We start from the raw sequence: 19,193 nt of genomic DNA, 5'->3' as shown, positions 1-19,193 counted from the left end.
TTTCAACAAGATATCAAAAGCTTTAACTGAACTTACTGCAGTGTGGTATTTGTGCCAGTTTTTAAGTCTTCGAAAAGTGAATTTCCATTCTGTAGACCTATTGAGGCTTTACTTTAAATTTAACATTTTGCCGGATGCTCAAGAGGCCTCAATGTTTAAATAACAACACATCAACCCCACCCATTTGCCTTCTTTCATTTTTTCAGTCTATCGCCATTGTGTTTAGCGCCACCTACTGCACTGGAGTGTGTAACATGTATATAAAATGGCCTCCTGAATAAAAGCCTTCAAATAGAAAGTAGAAATTGCGTGGTGCCCATAAACGCATTCTGGGAGGATTGCTCATGATCAGAAATATTTATTAATTTCAGTTTTTCAAAGTGACCCTGAACAGGTTCTGTGTGTCTTTGCTTACAAACACATAAAATAAAATATCCGCTTTACTTTAACTTAGATATTTTAGTGTAATTATAAGTGTTATAAAACGCATTTTATTTTGTTTTTATTTTCAATACTTTGCACTTTAAAATCAACTTCTAAGTGTCTGTTCAGTAGTCACTATAACAAATGACCTTGAGTTTAATGTGTGGTGCTTCTAATTAAGTGATAAAAAGCAGTTGAAAATGTTGTACAAAAAAAATATTACCACTACTCATCTTTGCACTAATAAAACATGAAACGCTTTCTTTCTACCAAATTAGATGTAATATCTAAGTATTATATTATTATTTCATTTACAGTGGAAAGATTTCCGTGACCTCCCACGAGATTCCGGCAAAAAGTTTTCATGAAAAGATAACATGATGCATGATGGGATACACTAAGCCCATAAACACATTCTGGGAGGGTTGCTTAAGATGATGTGGATTTATGCATTTCAGTGACCTGCACTTATGTTTGCATGTTAAACACAGAAAAAGTCCACTTTTTCATCTATGCAACAATTTATAAAATTTGCAACCCCCTTTCTATCCAAATTAGATGTAATATTTAAGTATTATATTATCATTTAAATTAATTGAAATAAATATTATGGACTGATATGGTGCCCCGATTTTGAACTTCCAAAATGCTGTTTAAATGCAGCTTCAAAGGGCTCTAAATGATCCCAGCTGAGGAAGAAGGTTCTTATCTACCAAAACGACTGGTAATTTTTTTCAAAAAATAAAAATGTGTATACTTTTTAAGCACAAAACCTCACGTAGCACTGGCTCTGGGATGCGTGTCCGCGATGCTACAAATCATGAGTTCATCTTCTGGAAACCTAATAAAGCAGAAAACACAATCATTTCAGAAGAATAGATGCTGATGAAGATTTTCATAGTTTGTGATTTTACTCCTGTCTGAATCTGCCATGCCATTTAGTACAGATTCAAAATCATTGATCATTTAAGGCCATTACTGTGTTAAATGGGGGAGAAAAAAAATCAAGTAGACATTACAAAATGTAGCTTTAGAGAGAAATTATTTTAATTAGTGATAGGTTTGGAAAAAACATGAATAAATGGATAAAATGATGACAGAATTTTTCTTTTTGGGTAAACTATCACTTTTTAAATTGATAGATTAAATAAGAAAATCAAACTGGTAAATGTCTTTATGTAAATAAGTCACTAATTCATTCATTTGAATTTTGTTCAAATGGCTGATTTAGGGTCCAGCTGCACTGTTTTTCAGAACATTGTTTTTGCAAAGGCTCCATAGGTAATATTTTTGTTGCCAAAACTGCAATAAAACAATAATAATAATAATAATAATAATAATAGTATAAAAAAAAAAAAAAAAAAGAGTACAAGACAGGGGTATATAATTAATCAAAATAATAATAATAAAGGAAAGTATAAAAAGTACAAATTTCAATTAATTTTAAAGTCTTCATCAAGTCTTGAGAAATTAGTCCCAAAGTAATGCTGTATTTCAGCAAGCAAAACATAAAAATTGGCTTCTGACTTAAGAATTTACATTTATGTATATAAATTGTTGTTAAAATAAGAATAAAAAATATATTTTTTTATTTTCTGCAAATATTTTTTTTTTGGTAACAGTTAATTTTAGGGTGTCCTTGTTACACATTAGTATTATAATAACAATTAAACAATTAAATTATGCATAAATACATACAAGGAACCCTAAAACAAAACCTAATCCTAATCCTAACCATATAGCAAGTACATGTAATGAATGAATATTATTCATTACTTAAATGTATAATTACACTGTAACAAGGACACATTAAAATAAAGTGTAACCTTTTTCCCCCCAATTAACAAATCCAAACAAAACATTTTCTCAAAGTAAAGAAAAATCTTTATAAATGTCCTCAATAAAAAATAATAAAAAAAAAGTCTTTCCACAAAGTTTTTCATGTAATGGCAGTGGGAAAATAAATGCACTATAGTTATAGTTATAGCTCTAGTTTTCTGACCTACCTCAGCTACACTTGGTGCAATTATCTGCACACCACAACCTTTTCATTTTTATAATTTTTTTTTACATTTTATTTTGTTTTCAATAAGAATAGTATCTGATGAAAAAAAAAAAAAAATCAATAAAGACCACCCAAATATGATCAGGGTCATAAAAGAGTAAGATACTTCTCTAGATTTTGCTCTGTGCTTTTTTTTTTTTTTAATAATAGATGAAAATTATCTTAATAAACAATTATTCAAAAGACAAATCCATCATATATGCTGCATGCAAGCACAGCACATGACCTGATGCCCACATCTGGAAAATGTTCACTCATAGCTCGATAGTAAACATGGATATGTTAATCCTGTCTGATTTGGTACATGAAATCACAAACAGTGCATGATAAGCACTGCAACTCAAACTTCATTTAGAAAACTGATTCTATCAGAATGAGGCTTTTGTGTGCATGTGGACATTATCAAGGAGGATTTACAAGTGTGCGTGTCTGCTTTGTAATCTCACACAGAGAAACTGAAGCCTTCAATAAAACCTTAATCCCAGCATAGAGGGGTTCAGTGAATGTGGTGTTGTATGTGTATAAGTGTGTGAGTGTGTTTGTGTCAGAGACACTGTAGAAGGACAGAGTGCCAACAGACCAGTTCACATACACTCCTGCTCTATTAGAGGATGGATGGACAGCAGGTATTTTAGTGCTCTTATTATTGTGACGGACAGCGAAACCTTCGTGACTGCAGTACAGACTCCAGGATTTGTCACTGTATCCAAACCAGCAGTCACTCCCTTCTTTCCTGCTGATTCCTTTGTATGACATTGATATAACAGCATTATTTCCGCTCCATTCAACCTCCCAGTAACAGCGTCCAGTCAGACTCTCAACACACAGAACCTGTGATTCCTCACCAAATCTCTCTGGATGATCAGGATACGGCTGATGATCTTCCACATGTGTGATCTTCCTGTTGTCATCAGACAGAATGAGACGAGTGTGTGCTGTGTTTGGATCCAGTGTGAGATCACAGGCATCTGAACACAAGAGGAGCATCAGAGTGGACAAACTGAGTAAGGTGAGGATGCTTTGGCTGGTTTCTTTCTGACACTTCTTTGTTTGAGGGTTAAAACTGACGTAGGGGTTAGGTTTAGAATTAGATTAAGGTTAGACACTTAGCTGTGATGGAAAGGTTATGTTAATGGGATGAGGATTGCAATATACAAATGAATTTTTTCACAAAGATAGACATATCAATGTGCGTGTGCTTTTTTCGTAGACTTACACTTTCGTAGTCCTGCTGTGATCCTGATCTCTCCTCCATGATCCACACTATAAACACACAAACACACATTAATGTAGATCTGCATCATTCACACACAGATCAATGTATCACACTGCCAAACATACTTGAGTATCTGCAGTTTATAGTTTGGATCCTCCAGTTTGTGTTTGAGCAGCTGGACTCCTGATTGTCCTGGGTGATTGTAGCTCAGATCCAGCTCTCTCAGGTGTGAGGGGTTTGAACTCAGAGCTGAAGACAAATAACCACAGCCTTCCTCTGTCACCATACAGCCAGACAACCTACAGATGGATCAAAACAGTGTCATCATTTACAAAAACACACATCAACACTTAACAGTTGTGTGGAAATCATTTAGAAGGTGTATTTACATGGAGCATTGTATTCCATTTACAATGGGTTTAAAAGTACAACCCAATGAAAATGCTCCATATAAACACCTAAATCATAAAAATGACAAATTCAAACATTTTGAGAGGGGTAGGATCTTTTTAAGACACTTGATCAGATTGAAAACCAAAAATGGGAAGTTTTGTGCATGTGCAATGATGTAGAAATGACATAATGAAGCATGACACATGGAACAAGCTGGTGTTGTTGAAGAGAATAAATCACTGTTGTGTCAATCTAAAATTCTCTTTACACTCATCACCTGTTAAGTGGTACAGGACAACATTGTCCAACAATTGAGCATTTTTACTGCTTTATTAATATCAACATCATTGGAGAAAGCTTTGGGCATGTTGTCTCCTAATTAGGACCAAAATAGATAAATATAAAATTTGCTTTTTAAAACAAAGAAAAGAAGGATGCAAAACAGCGGGAAACTAAGTATATTTGTGCAGTGTGTTCTTCAAAAAATGTAATCTGATTTGAAGCTTGTGACATATAAACACGCACATCAATCTGATCACTTTATTTAGCGTTCATGTAAACATTATGTTCAGATTCATCAAATGGAATGATTCCATTCAAATTTAAACAAAATGTGACCATTTAAACACAGCTATAGTGTGCATTCATGCAAAAGTTCTATTTTCAGTAACAATTTTATGGTAACACTTAACACTTTTAATAACTTTCATTAATAAATCATTAACAAACATTATATAATGCTTAACAGATCATTAGTTAATGTTTACAAATGTCATTAAACTTTAAATGCGTTTTAAAAATCTACAAATTATTTGAACAAAAAGTATACAATATTTACAAGCTTATTTGTTAATGTACTTTTAAATGCTTGCAAATGTCAGTAAACTTTAGTTCACATATTAGCTAATGCTCATTTTTACATTTACAAATGTTGTGAAAATATAGCTTAAATAGTAATTTTAAGCACTTTAAGCACTCATGTTAATATATTCATTAACTTATAATCACAGACTGTAAAGGTCATATATTTGGTCCTTGTTTGTTGTGCAGGCTTCTACTACTATTTATTAATTATTTGTTAATGCTTTTGCAGTACCCAATCTAACTAAAACTAATCATCTACTGTAAATGTTTATAAACATTTATTAATCATTAGTACCTTTATGACCAGTCATTTTGATGGCAAAAAGTGTCACAAATGACTAGAATTCACCCTATTTTCACATCTTTACAAATCAATTATTAATCATTTGTTCATGCTTTTGCAGTACCCAATATAAAGTGGAGACTATTCATCAATTGTAAATGTTTATAAACATATTTTAGTATCTTTATTGGCACTGGACTTTTAGCTACTTTAACAATGTTTTTGTAAAGAGTGGTTAGTTAAGTTTAGCACATTGTAATTTGGGTGCAAAACACATTTTTTATCATCTCAACACCTATATTAGTGTACTAATTGTCTATCATTAAACCAAATATTCCTTGAGTCATACATAAACAGAAGAGAGGGGAGGGGGGTAAACTTCATTTATCATTTATCAAAGTAATGCAGTATAAACAGACTGAAACATGTTCCCTTATAGTAATCAAATTAACCCTGTACACTTGTTGACCCCTTACCCAACCTTAAACCTACCCATACCACCAAACCTGTACCTAACCTTACCCTTATCACACATCAACAGCAGCAAAGGTTGATAGTTAATTATTAAATAACATCTGTTAAAGATGTGCATGAATTAGAAGTTTAATTACATTTATAAGCATTTTAATTTACATGGAATGTTAATTATGAAGTAATTTTTAATACATCTATTAGTAAACATTAACAAGCGCATCATTTTAAGTTTCTAGATTTGTGAATATATGTGAACTAATGATCCGTTATGCATTACATAATGTTTGGTAATGATTTATTAATGAAAGCTATTGTAAAGTGTTACCACAATTTTTATTAACTGGATGAAAATGCACAGGAGTTGCAAATGTAAGCAATATTGTAACTCAAGCAAGTCATCATTAGAAAAATTGCAGAACTGAAAATATATGTTCTAATGTATAATTATATAAAAATAATTTATATTACAAAATAATTAGTCTTAAAAATGAATACTTTAATAAAGAGCATTATTTCATGCAGTGGAAAAAAATACATGTCCACTGTGCCTTTTCATATAGCACATATACCAGTTAAAACCTACCTCAGTATCTGCAGCTGACATTTTGGACTCTTCAGTCCATCTGAGAGCAGCTTCACTCCTGAATCATGTAGATCATTGTTACCTAGATCCAGCTCTCTCAAGAAACAGTCTGAAGACTGTAGAACTGATGACAAACTCTCACAACACTGAGCAGTGAGATTACAGCCAGCAAGTCTGAAAGAGAGCAGAACACACACATTAACAGTCAGATCATCTATAGTCACACACATCAAAATCATGTCCAGCTGCTTGTAAATGATCTCTTATATGTTCCTAATACCTCAGTATCTGCAGCTGACAGTTTGGACTCTTCAGTCCATCTGACAACAGCTTCACTCCTGAATCAAACAGGTTATTGTCACTTAGGTCCAGCTCTCTCAGGACAGAGTTTGAGGATTGTAGAGCTGATGATAAACTCTCACAACACTGAGCAGTGAGATTACAGCCAGAAAAACTAGAAGAGATTAAATAATAACATAAAATTAAAACCATAATAACAATAAATACATGCAAAGAAAGTTGTCAGTTGTCCTCAGGAACCTGGAACAAAATATTTGTAATATTCCATCCTAAAACACAATAAGATGAGCTCCTGAGCATGAGGAGATAATCTGATCAATTTATCATTTATTATGCAGGTTCATTAAGATCTTTTACATACTGCATATAAATGTTTCAAACTGCCAAATTTAGCAATGTTCTTCTGAAGACAATAAAATTTGGGTTTTGAAATATGAATGTTAAGAGGATCCTCTCCACACATCTTTGCAATTATTGTCATTTTACTGGTTGTTGAATGCATTTAGTTGGGGGCTATAACATGAGGAATCAAACTTTCTTTGATACTTTGATTTATATAATGTCACTGTACTATATAAATACTCTTAAGTGTCAGGCCTCAAAAATTCCTCCTTACTATAAAAAGATCATTTGATTAAACCAACACATTTGTGATGTTGCACTATAGTAAATATTTGCATCTGAACACCTCTAGAATAGCACTTCAACACCTGCTTTACCAGTTTTAATAAGCCTCCAGCAAAAGGAAAATATGTTTAAGAAATTACTACCTTAAAGCATTCAACACTAAACTAAATGTAATTCTGATTATTAGCTCCTCCTTTGTTGTCGTGTTTGTTTGATTCATTCTGTCTCTCACTGTATTACAAGTTGTATGCCTATATTAGTACATTCTTTGTATGGTGTATGTACATGACGAAAAAAAAGCAATAAAAAATAAATAAAAATAAGCCTCCAGCAGTGGTGAGCAGTGAGGTGATGAGAGAGGTGTAATGATGTTTGACAATCTTAACAGCAGACATTTACTGACAAGAGTCAGACTAAGTGAAAATAATCATAATTTGAAAATATGACTTTTTGTGCAAAAAAAAAAAAAAAAAAACTACTAACATTATAAGTGAACCTCAATAATCATATATTTCAAAAATGTCATGACCCCCATATTACTCTAAGCTTGTTATTTTGTAGAAAATCTCTTATTTAAGAAATGGTTAATTCTTAAGGTGCAAATTCATTATTAGACATGATTCTTCATTTTCTAATAACTTAACACTCACAGAGCTTTTCTGCAGTTGATCACAGCTGGTATCAGTCTTCTTCTCCCCTCATCTGATGTGTTGTATTTCATGGGGTTCAGCTCATCCAGTGGCTCCTCTGTCATCTGAAGCATGTAGGCAATTGTTGAGCAGTGAGCAGGAGAGAGTTTCTTCTGTGAGTGTTTGTCTGATTTCACAAACTCCAGAATTTCTCTGGACAGAGTCTGATCTTTCACTTCCAGCAGACAGAGAAACAGATTGATGGATCTTTCAGTGGAGAGATGTTTAACTTGTTTGTGTTGCTCTTTGATTTCATGTACATAGTGTCCATCATTATCATCAAGACTCTTGATCTTGTATTTAATGTACTGTGTGGTTACTCTGATGCTCTCTGAGCTGTTCTCTGTTTGTGTCAGTAGATCCTGTAAGAGTCTCTGATTGGACTCAAGTGAGATGCCCAGCAGGAACCGCAGGAACAGATCCAGATGTCCATTCTTAGTCTGGAGTGCTTTATTAACTACTCTTTTATACAAATTATGCAGTGAATCAAAACATACATCTGTAGTGCTGCTAATGTGGTAGTAAAACACATGGAAAGCAGCAAGAAACTCCTGAATGCTCAGATGGATGAAGCTGTAGACTTTCCTCTGATGTATTACAGATTCCTCCTTAAAAATCTCAGTGCAAATCCCAGAATACACTGAGGCGTCAGTGACGTCTATGCCGCTCTCAATCAGGTCCTTCTCATAGAACATCACATTCCCCTTCATTAGCTGTTTGAAAGCCACTTCAGCAAGTTTCACAATCACTTCTCTGTTGGACTGCAGGAGTTTCTCTGGATCTCTTTCTTCATACTTCTGATTCCTCATGTTGATCTGAATCAGCAGGAAGTGGATGTACATTTCAGTCAGAGTTTGAGGGATTTCTGCACTCAGATCTTCTTTCAGGAGCTTCTGAAGCACAGTGGATGAGATCCAGCAGAAGACGGGGATGTGGCACATGATGTGGAGGCTTCTTGCTCTTCTGATGTGTGAGATGATTCTGCTGGCTTGATGCTGGTCACTGATTCTCTTCCTGAAATATTCCTCCTTCTGAAGCTCATTGAATCCCTGAATTTCTGTCAGACGGTTGATGTATTTGGAGGGGATCTGATTGGCTGCTGCTGGTCTGGAGGTGATCCAGATGAGAGCAGAGGGAAGCAGGTCTCCTTTCATGAGGTTTGACATCAACACACCCACTGATGAAGTCTCAGTCACATCACAAACTTTCTGATCATCTGAAAACATCAGTGTGATTCTGCTTTCATCCAGACCATCAAAGATGAACACAACTTTACACTCCTCATAAATCTTTGAGTCCAGATCTTGAAGTTCAGGATGAAAGTCCAGCAGAAGTCTGTGAAGACTGTACTGATGATCTCGGATCAAGTTCAGCTCTCGAAATGGAAGCACAAACATGAAACCTACATCCTGATTGGCTTTTCCTTCAGCCCAGTCCAGAATGAACTTCTGCACAGAGACGGTTTTTCCGATTCCAGCGATGCCTTTAGTCAGAACAGTCTTGATTTGGTCTTTCTCCTCACATCCTGGTTCAGGTGAGGCTTTAAAGATGTCATTGCAGTATATTGGAGTGTCTTGTGAGTGTTTTGTTCTGCCTGTTTTCTCCATCTGTGAAACCTCATGTTCTTCATTCACTCCTTCATTTTCTCCCTTTATGATGTAGAGCTGTGTGTAGATCCTGTTCAGGAGGGTTTGATTCCCCTGGAGTTTCAGTCCATCAAATAATCTCTCATACTTGTTTTTCATGCTGGCTTTGTGCTGGTCTTTGACTCTCTGTAGTTCATTGTCTACTGGTTCAGTAAGATCCTGGTCTCCAGTCTGATGATCTTTATCCACTCTATAGAGAAAAAAAAATCTTTACAAAAACAAATCATTTGATCTAAGTATACAACTAAAATGTAAATAAATATAGATGTCAGTCTTGTTTTTCTATAACTAATAACTTGATCAAACTTCATTGAACTTTTGTCCACAGATTTAAGGTGAAATCCGAAATTAAACTAATCTCTCTGTGTGTTTTTGGCTCTCATATTTCTTGTCTCATCCCAGTTTCAGTGGCGTATTCCTGGTTGGGTGGTGGCTGCATGGATAAATCTTTTGAAGATATCGCTGACCATTTATTCAACAAAACAAAAGTAAATTTCTGACTGTATTTTTTTTCATCTCAGTTTTTAGTATTTATTTAAAATGAGGCAAACCATAAATTAAAATACAAACGTATTGATCTTTGTGTGTGTATGTGTGTGTGTGTGTGTGTGTGTGTGTTTGGCTCTTACATTTATTGTCTAGTTATACTAGATCGGTTAAATCACATGCTTATCCTCACCTGGGGTCAGAGGTCACTGGCTCATCACTTAAATTGGGAGGTTGAGGCAATGATTCTTCACTCTTCATGGACACACAGCTGGGATCTGAAGATGAAGATCTTTGACACCAGAGAGGGGGACATAAATTAGCAAAGGGTCATAAATAAGCAAGGAGGGGTCATAAATGGGCAAGGCATTGTCCTTTGCACTTTCATTTACTCTTCATACTAGTGAGTTTTATTGCTTTGGTGCATGGCATCTGTTTTGTGAGAGTTCTTGACCTTTGGTTTCATAAGGAGGTCAGATTGGTTTTACACAAAACGTGTGTGAAATTAATGTGGAAAAAAAACCCTCTGAACCCCATCTAGTTCACAAAAAATGAGAACATCAAAAAGGCTGTGCTGTGCTTTGCTCTCCCCTACACACATAAAAGGAGCATGCAGTGGTGGATAGTAACTAAGAATTTTTAGCCTGTTAAATCGCACTGAATAATCTGTTATCAAATTGGATTAAGCGGATTGCTGCTGTTCTTGAGTCAACACAGTTTACTGATTCAAATGATCTGCATGCATAAATCTTTTGAAGATATTGCTTACCATTTATTTAACCATAGCAAAAGTACATTTCTGGCTGAAGTATTTTTTTCATCTCAGTTTTTAGTATTTATTTAAAATGAGGCAAATCATAAATTAAAATACAAACATACTAATCTGTGTGTGTGTGTGTGTGTGTGTGTGTGTGTGTGTGTGTGTGGCCCTTACATTTATTGTCTTTTCCCAGTTATACTAGATCAGTTAAATCACCACTGCTTGCTTATCCTCACCTGGGGTCAGAGGTCACTGGCTCATCACTAAAATTGGGAGGCTGAGGCAATGATTCATCACTCTTCATGGACACATAGCTGGGTTCTGGAGATGAAGATCTTTGACACCAGATTCAGAGAAAACATACAAAAATAATTCAGGTTATTTTCCTTTAGTTCTGCCTCCCGTTTCATTTATTGTAAGTATGGGTGGAGCATTTTTATTGATATTGTCAATTTATGTCCTTCAGCAATTCTCAGTATGTTCAGGGCTGATTCCACATATTTGTACTCTCTCATTGGCAGGCTGGGTCTCTCCAGCACTTTTGACACACTTTAACAGCCTAAGAATATAAGGAACATGCAGTGGTGGATAGTGGTGGACAGTAACTAAGTATTATTAGCCTGTTAAATCGCACTGAATGATTTGTTAGCAAATTGGATTAAGTGGATTGCTAAATAAATAAACATACATCAAACAGTACTTTTTACTTTTAATACTTAAGTACATAATACTTTTACTGGACTAAAATTAGTACTTTTCCTGGGTATCTTGTACTTTTACTCAAGTACTTGATTTGTGTACTTCGTCCACCTCTGGTAACATGAGAGCGTCTTCTGCATTGAACACCGCAAAGAGTGTAAGAACACACGCAGCATGAATTAAAGTTCATATCTGCACTGCAGTGAGCATGTTTTAAGTTTTTATGGATATTTTTTATATACTCTTTAATGTCTGTAAATGGAGAAATATTTGTAGTGAAATTTTACACTTGTACTATAAAATAAAATGATTGTTTTGTGAATACTCAAGTTCTGTCATATCAAACTTTTGAATAAGATTACAATAATGTCAACCGTTTTCTAATCCTCAATATTTTTTTGGGTCCAAAAGTTTGGGAAGCCCCGAAATAGATTATGTGTTGTATGGATTATCTTGTTACACCAGGAGAGATTCATCCCCAAAAGACATTGCCTGCTTTATTCAAATTATTATTATTATTATTTTTATTATTTCATTCAGATTCACACATTTTTCAGTACACTGAAGCAATGGACATTTTGTCTGAAATTCTAGTAAATTACATGTTATTTTGTTTAGTAGTCTAATGTTTTTTCTTCAGAATCGTGGGAGACTCACAATCTTTGTATAAAACAAAAGAATCGGTATTCTCAATTTATCCAGAAACATGCAGCTCTATTAGGGCTGCATGATAAATCAAAGGTGATTGTCACACGCATTTTTTTCAGTGAAGCTGGTTGTGTAATCAGTAGTCAATCTCCAGCAGGTGGTTTCAGATGGAGCAGCATTTAGTACACAGAGCCGTAATTCACTGAAAAGCTACGCTATATCACCTTCATTATCACGGAAGATTTAATCACGCGATTATGAAATCAAAGAAATAATGACAGCTGTTTGTGTAGCTTCTCAGTGTACTACGGCTCTGTGTAGAAATGGTGCTTCATCTGAAAGGACGTGAAAATACCACATTTAATAACATGTTTTTACTGCATACTCACTTCATGACGTCAGTCGAGCATTTGAAGTAAATTCTTCTGTAAGATGATGTGGCATTTTACACAGAATAAGGTACGCATAATATTCATAGTATTCCAAGCAGTGATAAAGGCATTGTATTATTATACAGTAGTCAACATTTGAAGTGGATCAAAAATAGTTTTAGGACAACTTTGATGAAAGGTTTTAATCCACTTCAAATGTTGACTATTGTATACTGTATTATAAGGAAAATTATAATAAGAAGAATGCGGATAAACCATTGGTCACGTTGAATCAACAGCCAGGTTTCCGCTGCAAGACTGGAATAACATTTAAAACATTTACAAATTAGCACTGTTCCCATCAGACGTGTCAAAGAGAACAAAATCGTCACCTCCTCATAAACCGGCAGTAAATATCACTAAGAAATGTAGGAGAAGCCACTGAATATAGTAATTTTCACATATAACAAATGACTTGTGATTCAGAGAGAGCAGACGAAACAATACATGCGGTCATTGCTTTCGGAGGCGGATGCCAGCTGTTTGGGAATGCAGTGTTGTAATACAGTACTTTGAGGCAATTATACAAGCAGTTTAAAATTGCTTTGAAAAGTCTTTCACCTCCTACTTAGACTTTGTAGGCCATGGTCACAGTAACCGTGTGTCCATTACCCTTCAAGACGTGCAAATGTAAATTGCGAATTCAAAATACACCAAATGGAAACGGGTCAATTTCGCAAAAACTCCCATATATCACAAAAAAGTTTTTACGCTCACATGAGGTGGTTTTTCAGGCAATTTGAAAAAGGAATCTGCAATGGAAATGGCTTTTTCACATTTACAGGTCACATGGCACATGTAAAAAGCCATATGATCATTCTTTAATGTACTATAAACTCCAAGAAACACTTCATATGTAGCCATTCTGAAGTATAAGGGGCGTTCCCTGATATTAAGGCTTAGACTGTATACGCATCTGCGGCGTGTAACGGCTCCGACGTGGTCACTGGAGCTGATGTTATGTTTATACTAGCAGCGCCGCACATGTTTCTAAAGTGGCTCTCTGCGCTGCTCCTGTAAAGATACACGCATATGCCTCTTTCGACTAAATAAAGCCAAAATCCACCCAAATCCCACCAAAATCCGTTGCCATTACTTATTGCGAGAGGAAAAAAAAAAAATGTTTTAGTCGCATAACATTGGTTAATGAAAATGTCATTTCGCAATACTTTTTTATCTACATTTATAAAGTATCGCCAAAGTTCTGCACAAATCTGTAATGGAAACACACCTACTGACATTTTCTGGGATTGACAACCGTGTTTACTTAAAGGTGTGAGTCTTACAGTATCTTACAGTAGTGTCTGGAGTACTGTCTGTATGAACAAGCAAAGAGAGCCAAGCCTGTATATGTTATCAGTAACCATAGTGACAGTGGCCAAAGTATAATCAAAGATGGTGATGTCAATAAAACTAAGCAGCCTTATCACTTTTTTAACTCAACAAGATATTAGTCAAGCCGCAAGTTTATCAATCAAAGAGCGGAGCATTTGAGTCACGTCTAGAACACAAAACTGATGGAAGCAGTTGCTGGATCTAAACCTTCAGACGACACAAACGGCTCTTTATCTCCGTAAGTTAACTCATGACACACAGGCTTGTGCAACGCTTGCATCTGACAGAAAACTAGTTGTCCAATCCGGTTTCTTTCACACAGCACGTTTTTTTCTGAGAATGCAGTGGTGAGTCCTGAAATTGAATTCAGGTCAAATCAGCTCAATGTCTCCAATACTGGATATTGTCTCACCTGGGGTCAAAGGCCACTGGTTCATCACTGAGGTCAGGAAGTTGAGAAGTTAATCCGTCACTCTTCAGAGACACACTGTTGTGTTTCTCACTGCTTTCTTCATCCATTCTGAGAAACTGATATAAGGCCTGTATATAGAAACAAAACAAATGATAACATCCCAGGTGAAAAAGACGTAGTATTAAATGTATTAAAAATGTATTTGAAATTCAAATAGTGTGTTTTTAATACATTTGTATTACCAACGTGCTTATTTGAAGTGCATTAAAAATATACTAAATCGCATTTAAGCATATTTACAGAAAGTATAGTTGTAGTACTTTGGTAATAAATATATGCTTAATTACACTTTTAATAAATGTGCTAAAATGAAGTACAATTCAAATACATTTCTAATAAGTATAATAAAAGTACATTGGTAATAAATATATGATTAATTACACTTGTAAGAAATGTGCTAAACACAAATATATTGTAGATATATTTCTAGAAAGTATATTAGAAGTACTTTGATAATAAATATATGCTTAATTACACTTTTAAGAAATGTGCTAAACACAAAGATATTGTGAATATATTTATCGAAAGTATACTAGAAGTACTTTTGTAACAAATACATGCTTAATTACACTTTTACGGAATATGCAGAAATAAATGCACATTAAATATATTTACAAAAAGTATACTAAAAATACTTTGGTAGTAAATATATGCTTAATTACACTTTTAAAATTATGCTAAAACAACAGCATACTTTTGTTAAACTTTTGGTGCACCTACAGAAAACATACTTAATGTACTCTTATTTAATGTATACATTATGTGTATTGTGTTGGCAGTATATGTAACTTGCAAGGCCTACTGCAATTTATATTAAATATTTATGTAATGAACATTAGACTGCTTTTCAAATATTTTTTTGATAAACATTTGTAACATTTAATATATTTTATAAAAACGGTAATACATACATTATATGAATATGCAATTGCATTCTTATGCGTAGTTTTTGGAATCTTATTATCTTGTAAATGCAGGTAAGATTTGTATGTCTTCATTACTTCGTCACTTCAGTGCCACATTTCATCCGAAGGTCAGGCGACAGAAATAATAATAATGATTGTATCATCAGTACTTAAATATATTTATTTATTTATTTTTTTTTTTTTTTTTTTTTTTTTTTGTAGCAGTGCATTCAGTTTGACCAATCACAGCCAATTCCTTGCAGTTCAATTTGGCCAATCAGAAACAAGCTATACAATTTGCAGGCAATTGTCCAATCACAGATTTTAAGGAGATGAGCACAAGTTGAGCGGGTAACGGATATGATATTTCAACGGAAATCATGTCGTTTCCTAGCTATGCTTTGTTTTATTTCCCTGACTCGGAGATAGTGGACAGCACCGATATAATTTTAAGAGAACACAGACGAGCAGAGTACCAGCTCCCGCGAACAACTCAGAATAGCGGTGCGCCTGACAAGTCGCGGCCGACATGGACAGAGCAAGATACTGGCAGCAAAAATACTACTACTTGGTGGTAAGTTAAGTTTATTATTGTTACCTATTAGCGACTAGCTTTAAGATAACATTTTGGGTGCATAAACTACTTTTCCACGTGGACAGTGTGCATATCTCAATGTTAGTACGTGGACCTTTGACGTTAACAGCAACACTTATTAACGTTAGGTCTAGAAACTTCTGATGCTTATTCTATAAAGTGACTTTTCTTGTTTGATTCAAGTATAAAAGCATTGTCTGTTGTCTGTTGTCTTTACTCATAAAAAGAGTAAACTTACTATAGGTAGATCAACCAGCTACCATCAAATCAAATAACTGTACACTGTGAAATTAAATGAAATGGTGTGTGTGTGTGTGTGTGTGTGTAATTGCAGACGTTTACAAAGACTTAATCATGAAGAGAGATGCTTTTAAGAGAGGAGAAGACATCTGGAAGACCACTGCAGAGAAAGGGAAAAACCACCTGAAGCCATAAAGGTTTTAGATTTTTTTATTTATTTATTTTTATTTTTATTGGTGAAATGTTAATTTTAGTGTGTTGCTTTTAGAGTGCAAGTACATCTCAAAGTGCAGCTGATGCTGCAATGGGAGACAAACTTAAAAGAGACCTCCAGAACCTGCAAAGACAGAAAGCACCTGTAACCTCTACTCCAATGTCAGGTGACTCAGATAACACTGACACTGAGCTGTTTGAAAATACAGAGCAGAGACAATCAAGGAAAAGAGTAAGCAGTGTTTGCATTTCATATAATTTTTTTTTTTTTTTTTTTTTTTTTTAATATGACTAATGGTTGGCTGCCACTTCATCTCAGAAGAAGATTCATAAAGCATGTTCTCTTTCAGGTGTCCAACTGGTTCCTTCAGTAGACTGAAATATGCAAAAGTATATTTTAGTAAGACTTGCTAATGTAGATTTTGGTAAGATCTACCCAATTTTGAATCCTTTTGCCAAATTAACTGGGTATTTTAGAGTCGTTGTTGGTTATGTAAACATCCATCCATAGAAAAAAAATGAGTGACCATCTATACAACCATATGACTGTACTTTAGGGCAACATATATATGTGAAAATATCAAAAATATATTTACAAGCATTTATTAAAAAATGTAAATGGATGCTGCCTTTTTGGGACAGCAAAGTTCTTCCCTAAACCTACCCAATAGATTGATTATTAAACACTTGTTTAACACATTTATTAACATAATATTTAATTGTTATTGAAGAAATATTTCCGAAATATTTCCGATGTTCTGATATATACACTACCGTTCAAAAGTTTGGGGTCAGTAAGACTTGTAATAGTCTTTAAAGAAGTCTCTTATGCTCATCAAGGCTGCATTTATTTGATTAAAAATATAGAAAAAAAAAACAGTAATATTGCAAAATGTTTTTACAATATAAAATAATGTTTTTTATTTTAACATACTTTAAAATAGAATTTATTCCTGTTACTCCAGTCTTAAGTGTCACATGATCCTTCAGAAATCATTCTAATATGTGAATTTATTATTAGAATGATCAATGTTGGATAATATCAACAGTTGTGCTGCCAAATATTTTTGGAACCTGTGATTTTTTTTTTTTTTTTTTTTTTTTTTGGATTCTTTCATGAATAACAAGTTTAAAAAGTACAGTGTTTATTCAAAATATAAATATTTTATAACAATGTAAATTATTTATTATTAACTTTTAATAAACTTTTAATTATTAACTTAATACATCCTTGGTGAATAAAAGTATTAATTTCTTAATTGTACTGACCCCAAACTTTTGAACGGTAGTGTATGTATATACTCTAATATATATATATATATATATATATATATATATATATATATATATATTAGAGTATTTTTGTCTTTGATAGGGTACCACAGCCAGTATGGAAAGGAAAAGTCATCTTGGTGACTCTTTATTAACAGCTATGTCAATATAAGGCAATGTAACCTTTTTTAGCCACATTACCATTATGGTATATGATCGTTTGTTATATTTATAAATGTAACAAAACCTTATTAGCCGTAACCAACTTGCCATTATCCTTAGAAATTCCTGTCTTTGCACAACAAAAGTTTTAAAGTTACAGCAATGCTTCTTTAGAAAATACATTTTATTGAATCAATAGACCTTGATTAACTAAAAATGAAGAACTCAAATGTGTGTTGTTTTTTTATTTATTTTTGTCTTGTAGAGTTTCCTGGGATTGTATCATCTCTCAAAGATGTCCTAGAGTCCATGAAAAGAGGCCCATACAGCTCAAGATCAAGTTCCAGTGAGCTGTCTCTTGCTGAGTCCTCAGAAATGGTAAGGAAAAAAGTTATGATAATAAATTCATGACTGTAATAATTATTGTGTGTTTTTGTATATGCTTAACCATATAGAAAATCCATTAGCATAGTCATTATGTGAGAATGGTGGACATTCGCTGCTTTCCAGCATAGACCAAGCCTATCAAGAAAGGGTACTGTTGCCAGTGAAAACACAAGCCGGATCAGGGTTTACAGTCCTGAATTGTACTGTAATTTGCTGAAATTTTTACAGTTTCTTTTTCCCCTTTCACAGACACTGTGATAAAAGAGTTCCCAAAGACGACAGTGTCTGAGGTGCGGGCCCTCATTTGGAGGAAGTGCAACAACGAGTCAACCTCAAAGAACAGTCACTCTCCACTGGAAGGATGAAGAAGATGTGATGTTTGAGTTGTTACAGTTCTTGGTTAACTGTTTGGCTATTGCTAGTTTGTTAAAAATGCATTTGTTTGTCTTCTGTGGCTCCATATGTGGTTCAATTGTTTGATGAAATTGCTAGTTTCCTACAAATGCTTTATGATTTATTTTTTATTATTCTTATTTTGTGTTAAATGGAGCTCTGCAGATCACTTATCTTTATTTTTGAGAACATATTTTGGCTAAAAAAAATGTCAAATTAAATAAAAGTTTTGTACTTTTAAAAATGTGTATTTGATACTGTCTTTACAGAAACAGTAGTTTGCATTATATTTGTAATATATTAAACTTTTGTTATAAAAAGTATATTTTTAATATTAAAAAAAATGTATTATTGGCACAAAATGGGTTTTTTAAATGTATATTTTTAATATATTAAACCTATATTTCTGGTATATTAAATGATTTTGTAAAATATATTTTTAATATATTAATAGTGAATTCTTCAGTGTTATGAAAATACATTATAAATGACCTAATGTTATATTTAAAATATACTGTAAATGCATTAATTATTAGCTTAGCTTAGCTTGTAATGCACTTCTAATACAACATTTAAGTGTACTCTAAATAAAATTAAGGGTAGTATAGTTAAAATACACTAAATGTACTTGA

At 33.8% G+C, this 19,193-nt stretch overlaps 1 protein-coding gene and 1 long non-coding RNA gene across 3 annotated transcripts; one reads left to right on the top strand and one right to left on the bottom strand.

Moving 5' to 3' along the window:
* Positions 1–2,733: 2,733 nt before the first annotated feature.
* Positions 2,734–11,056, bottom strand: LOC127163923 (NACHT, LRR and PYD domains-containing protein 3). Of its 2 annotated transcripts, XM_051107482.1 has the most exons (8): positions 11,046–11,056; positions 10,243–10,341; positions 7,879–9,753; positions 6,582–6,755; positions 6,302–6,475; positions 3,830–4,003; positions 3,705–3,751; positions 2,734–3,456 (listed from the first exon to the last, which is right to left on the bottom strand). In XM_051107482.1, the coding sequence occupies exons 2-8, from the start codon at positions 10,308–10,310 to the stop codon at positions 2,891–2,893; spliced, it is 3,078 nt and encodes a 1,025-aa protein (XP_050963439.1). In that variant the 5' UTR covers positions 10,311–10,341; positions 11,046–11,056; the 3' UTR covers positions 2,734–2,890. The 2 variants fall into 2 exon arrangements, with proteins under 2 accessions (XP_050963439.1, XP_050963429.1); XM_051107472.1 differs by lacking the exon at positions 6,302–6,475 and having other exon boundaries at positions 2,736–3,456.
* Positions 11,057–15,763: 4,707 nt separating this feature from the next.
* Positions 15,764–18,745, top strand: LOC127164035 (uncharacterized). The gene is made up of 5 exons (XR_007827582.1): positions 15,764–15,873; positions 16,229–16,331; positions 16,403–16,514; positions 18,047–18,159; positions 18,418–18,745. It is a non-coding gene; the product is annotated as an uncharacterized LOC127164035 (long non-coding RNA).
* Positions 18,746–19,193: the final 448 nt, after the last annotated feature.

This window comes from Labeo rohita, chromosome 1 (genome assembly GCF_022985175.1).
Source record: "Labeo rohita strain BAU-BD-2019 chromosome 1, IGBB_LRoh.1.0, whole genome shotgun sequence".
NCBI lineage: Eukaryota > Metazoa > Chordata > Actinopteri > Cypriniformes > Cyprinidae > Labeo > Labeo rohita.
This window is presented reverse-complemented; position numbering and strand designations above follow the sequence as displayed.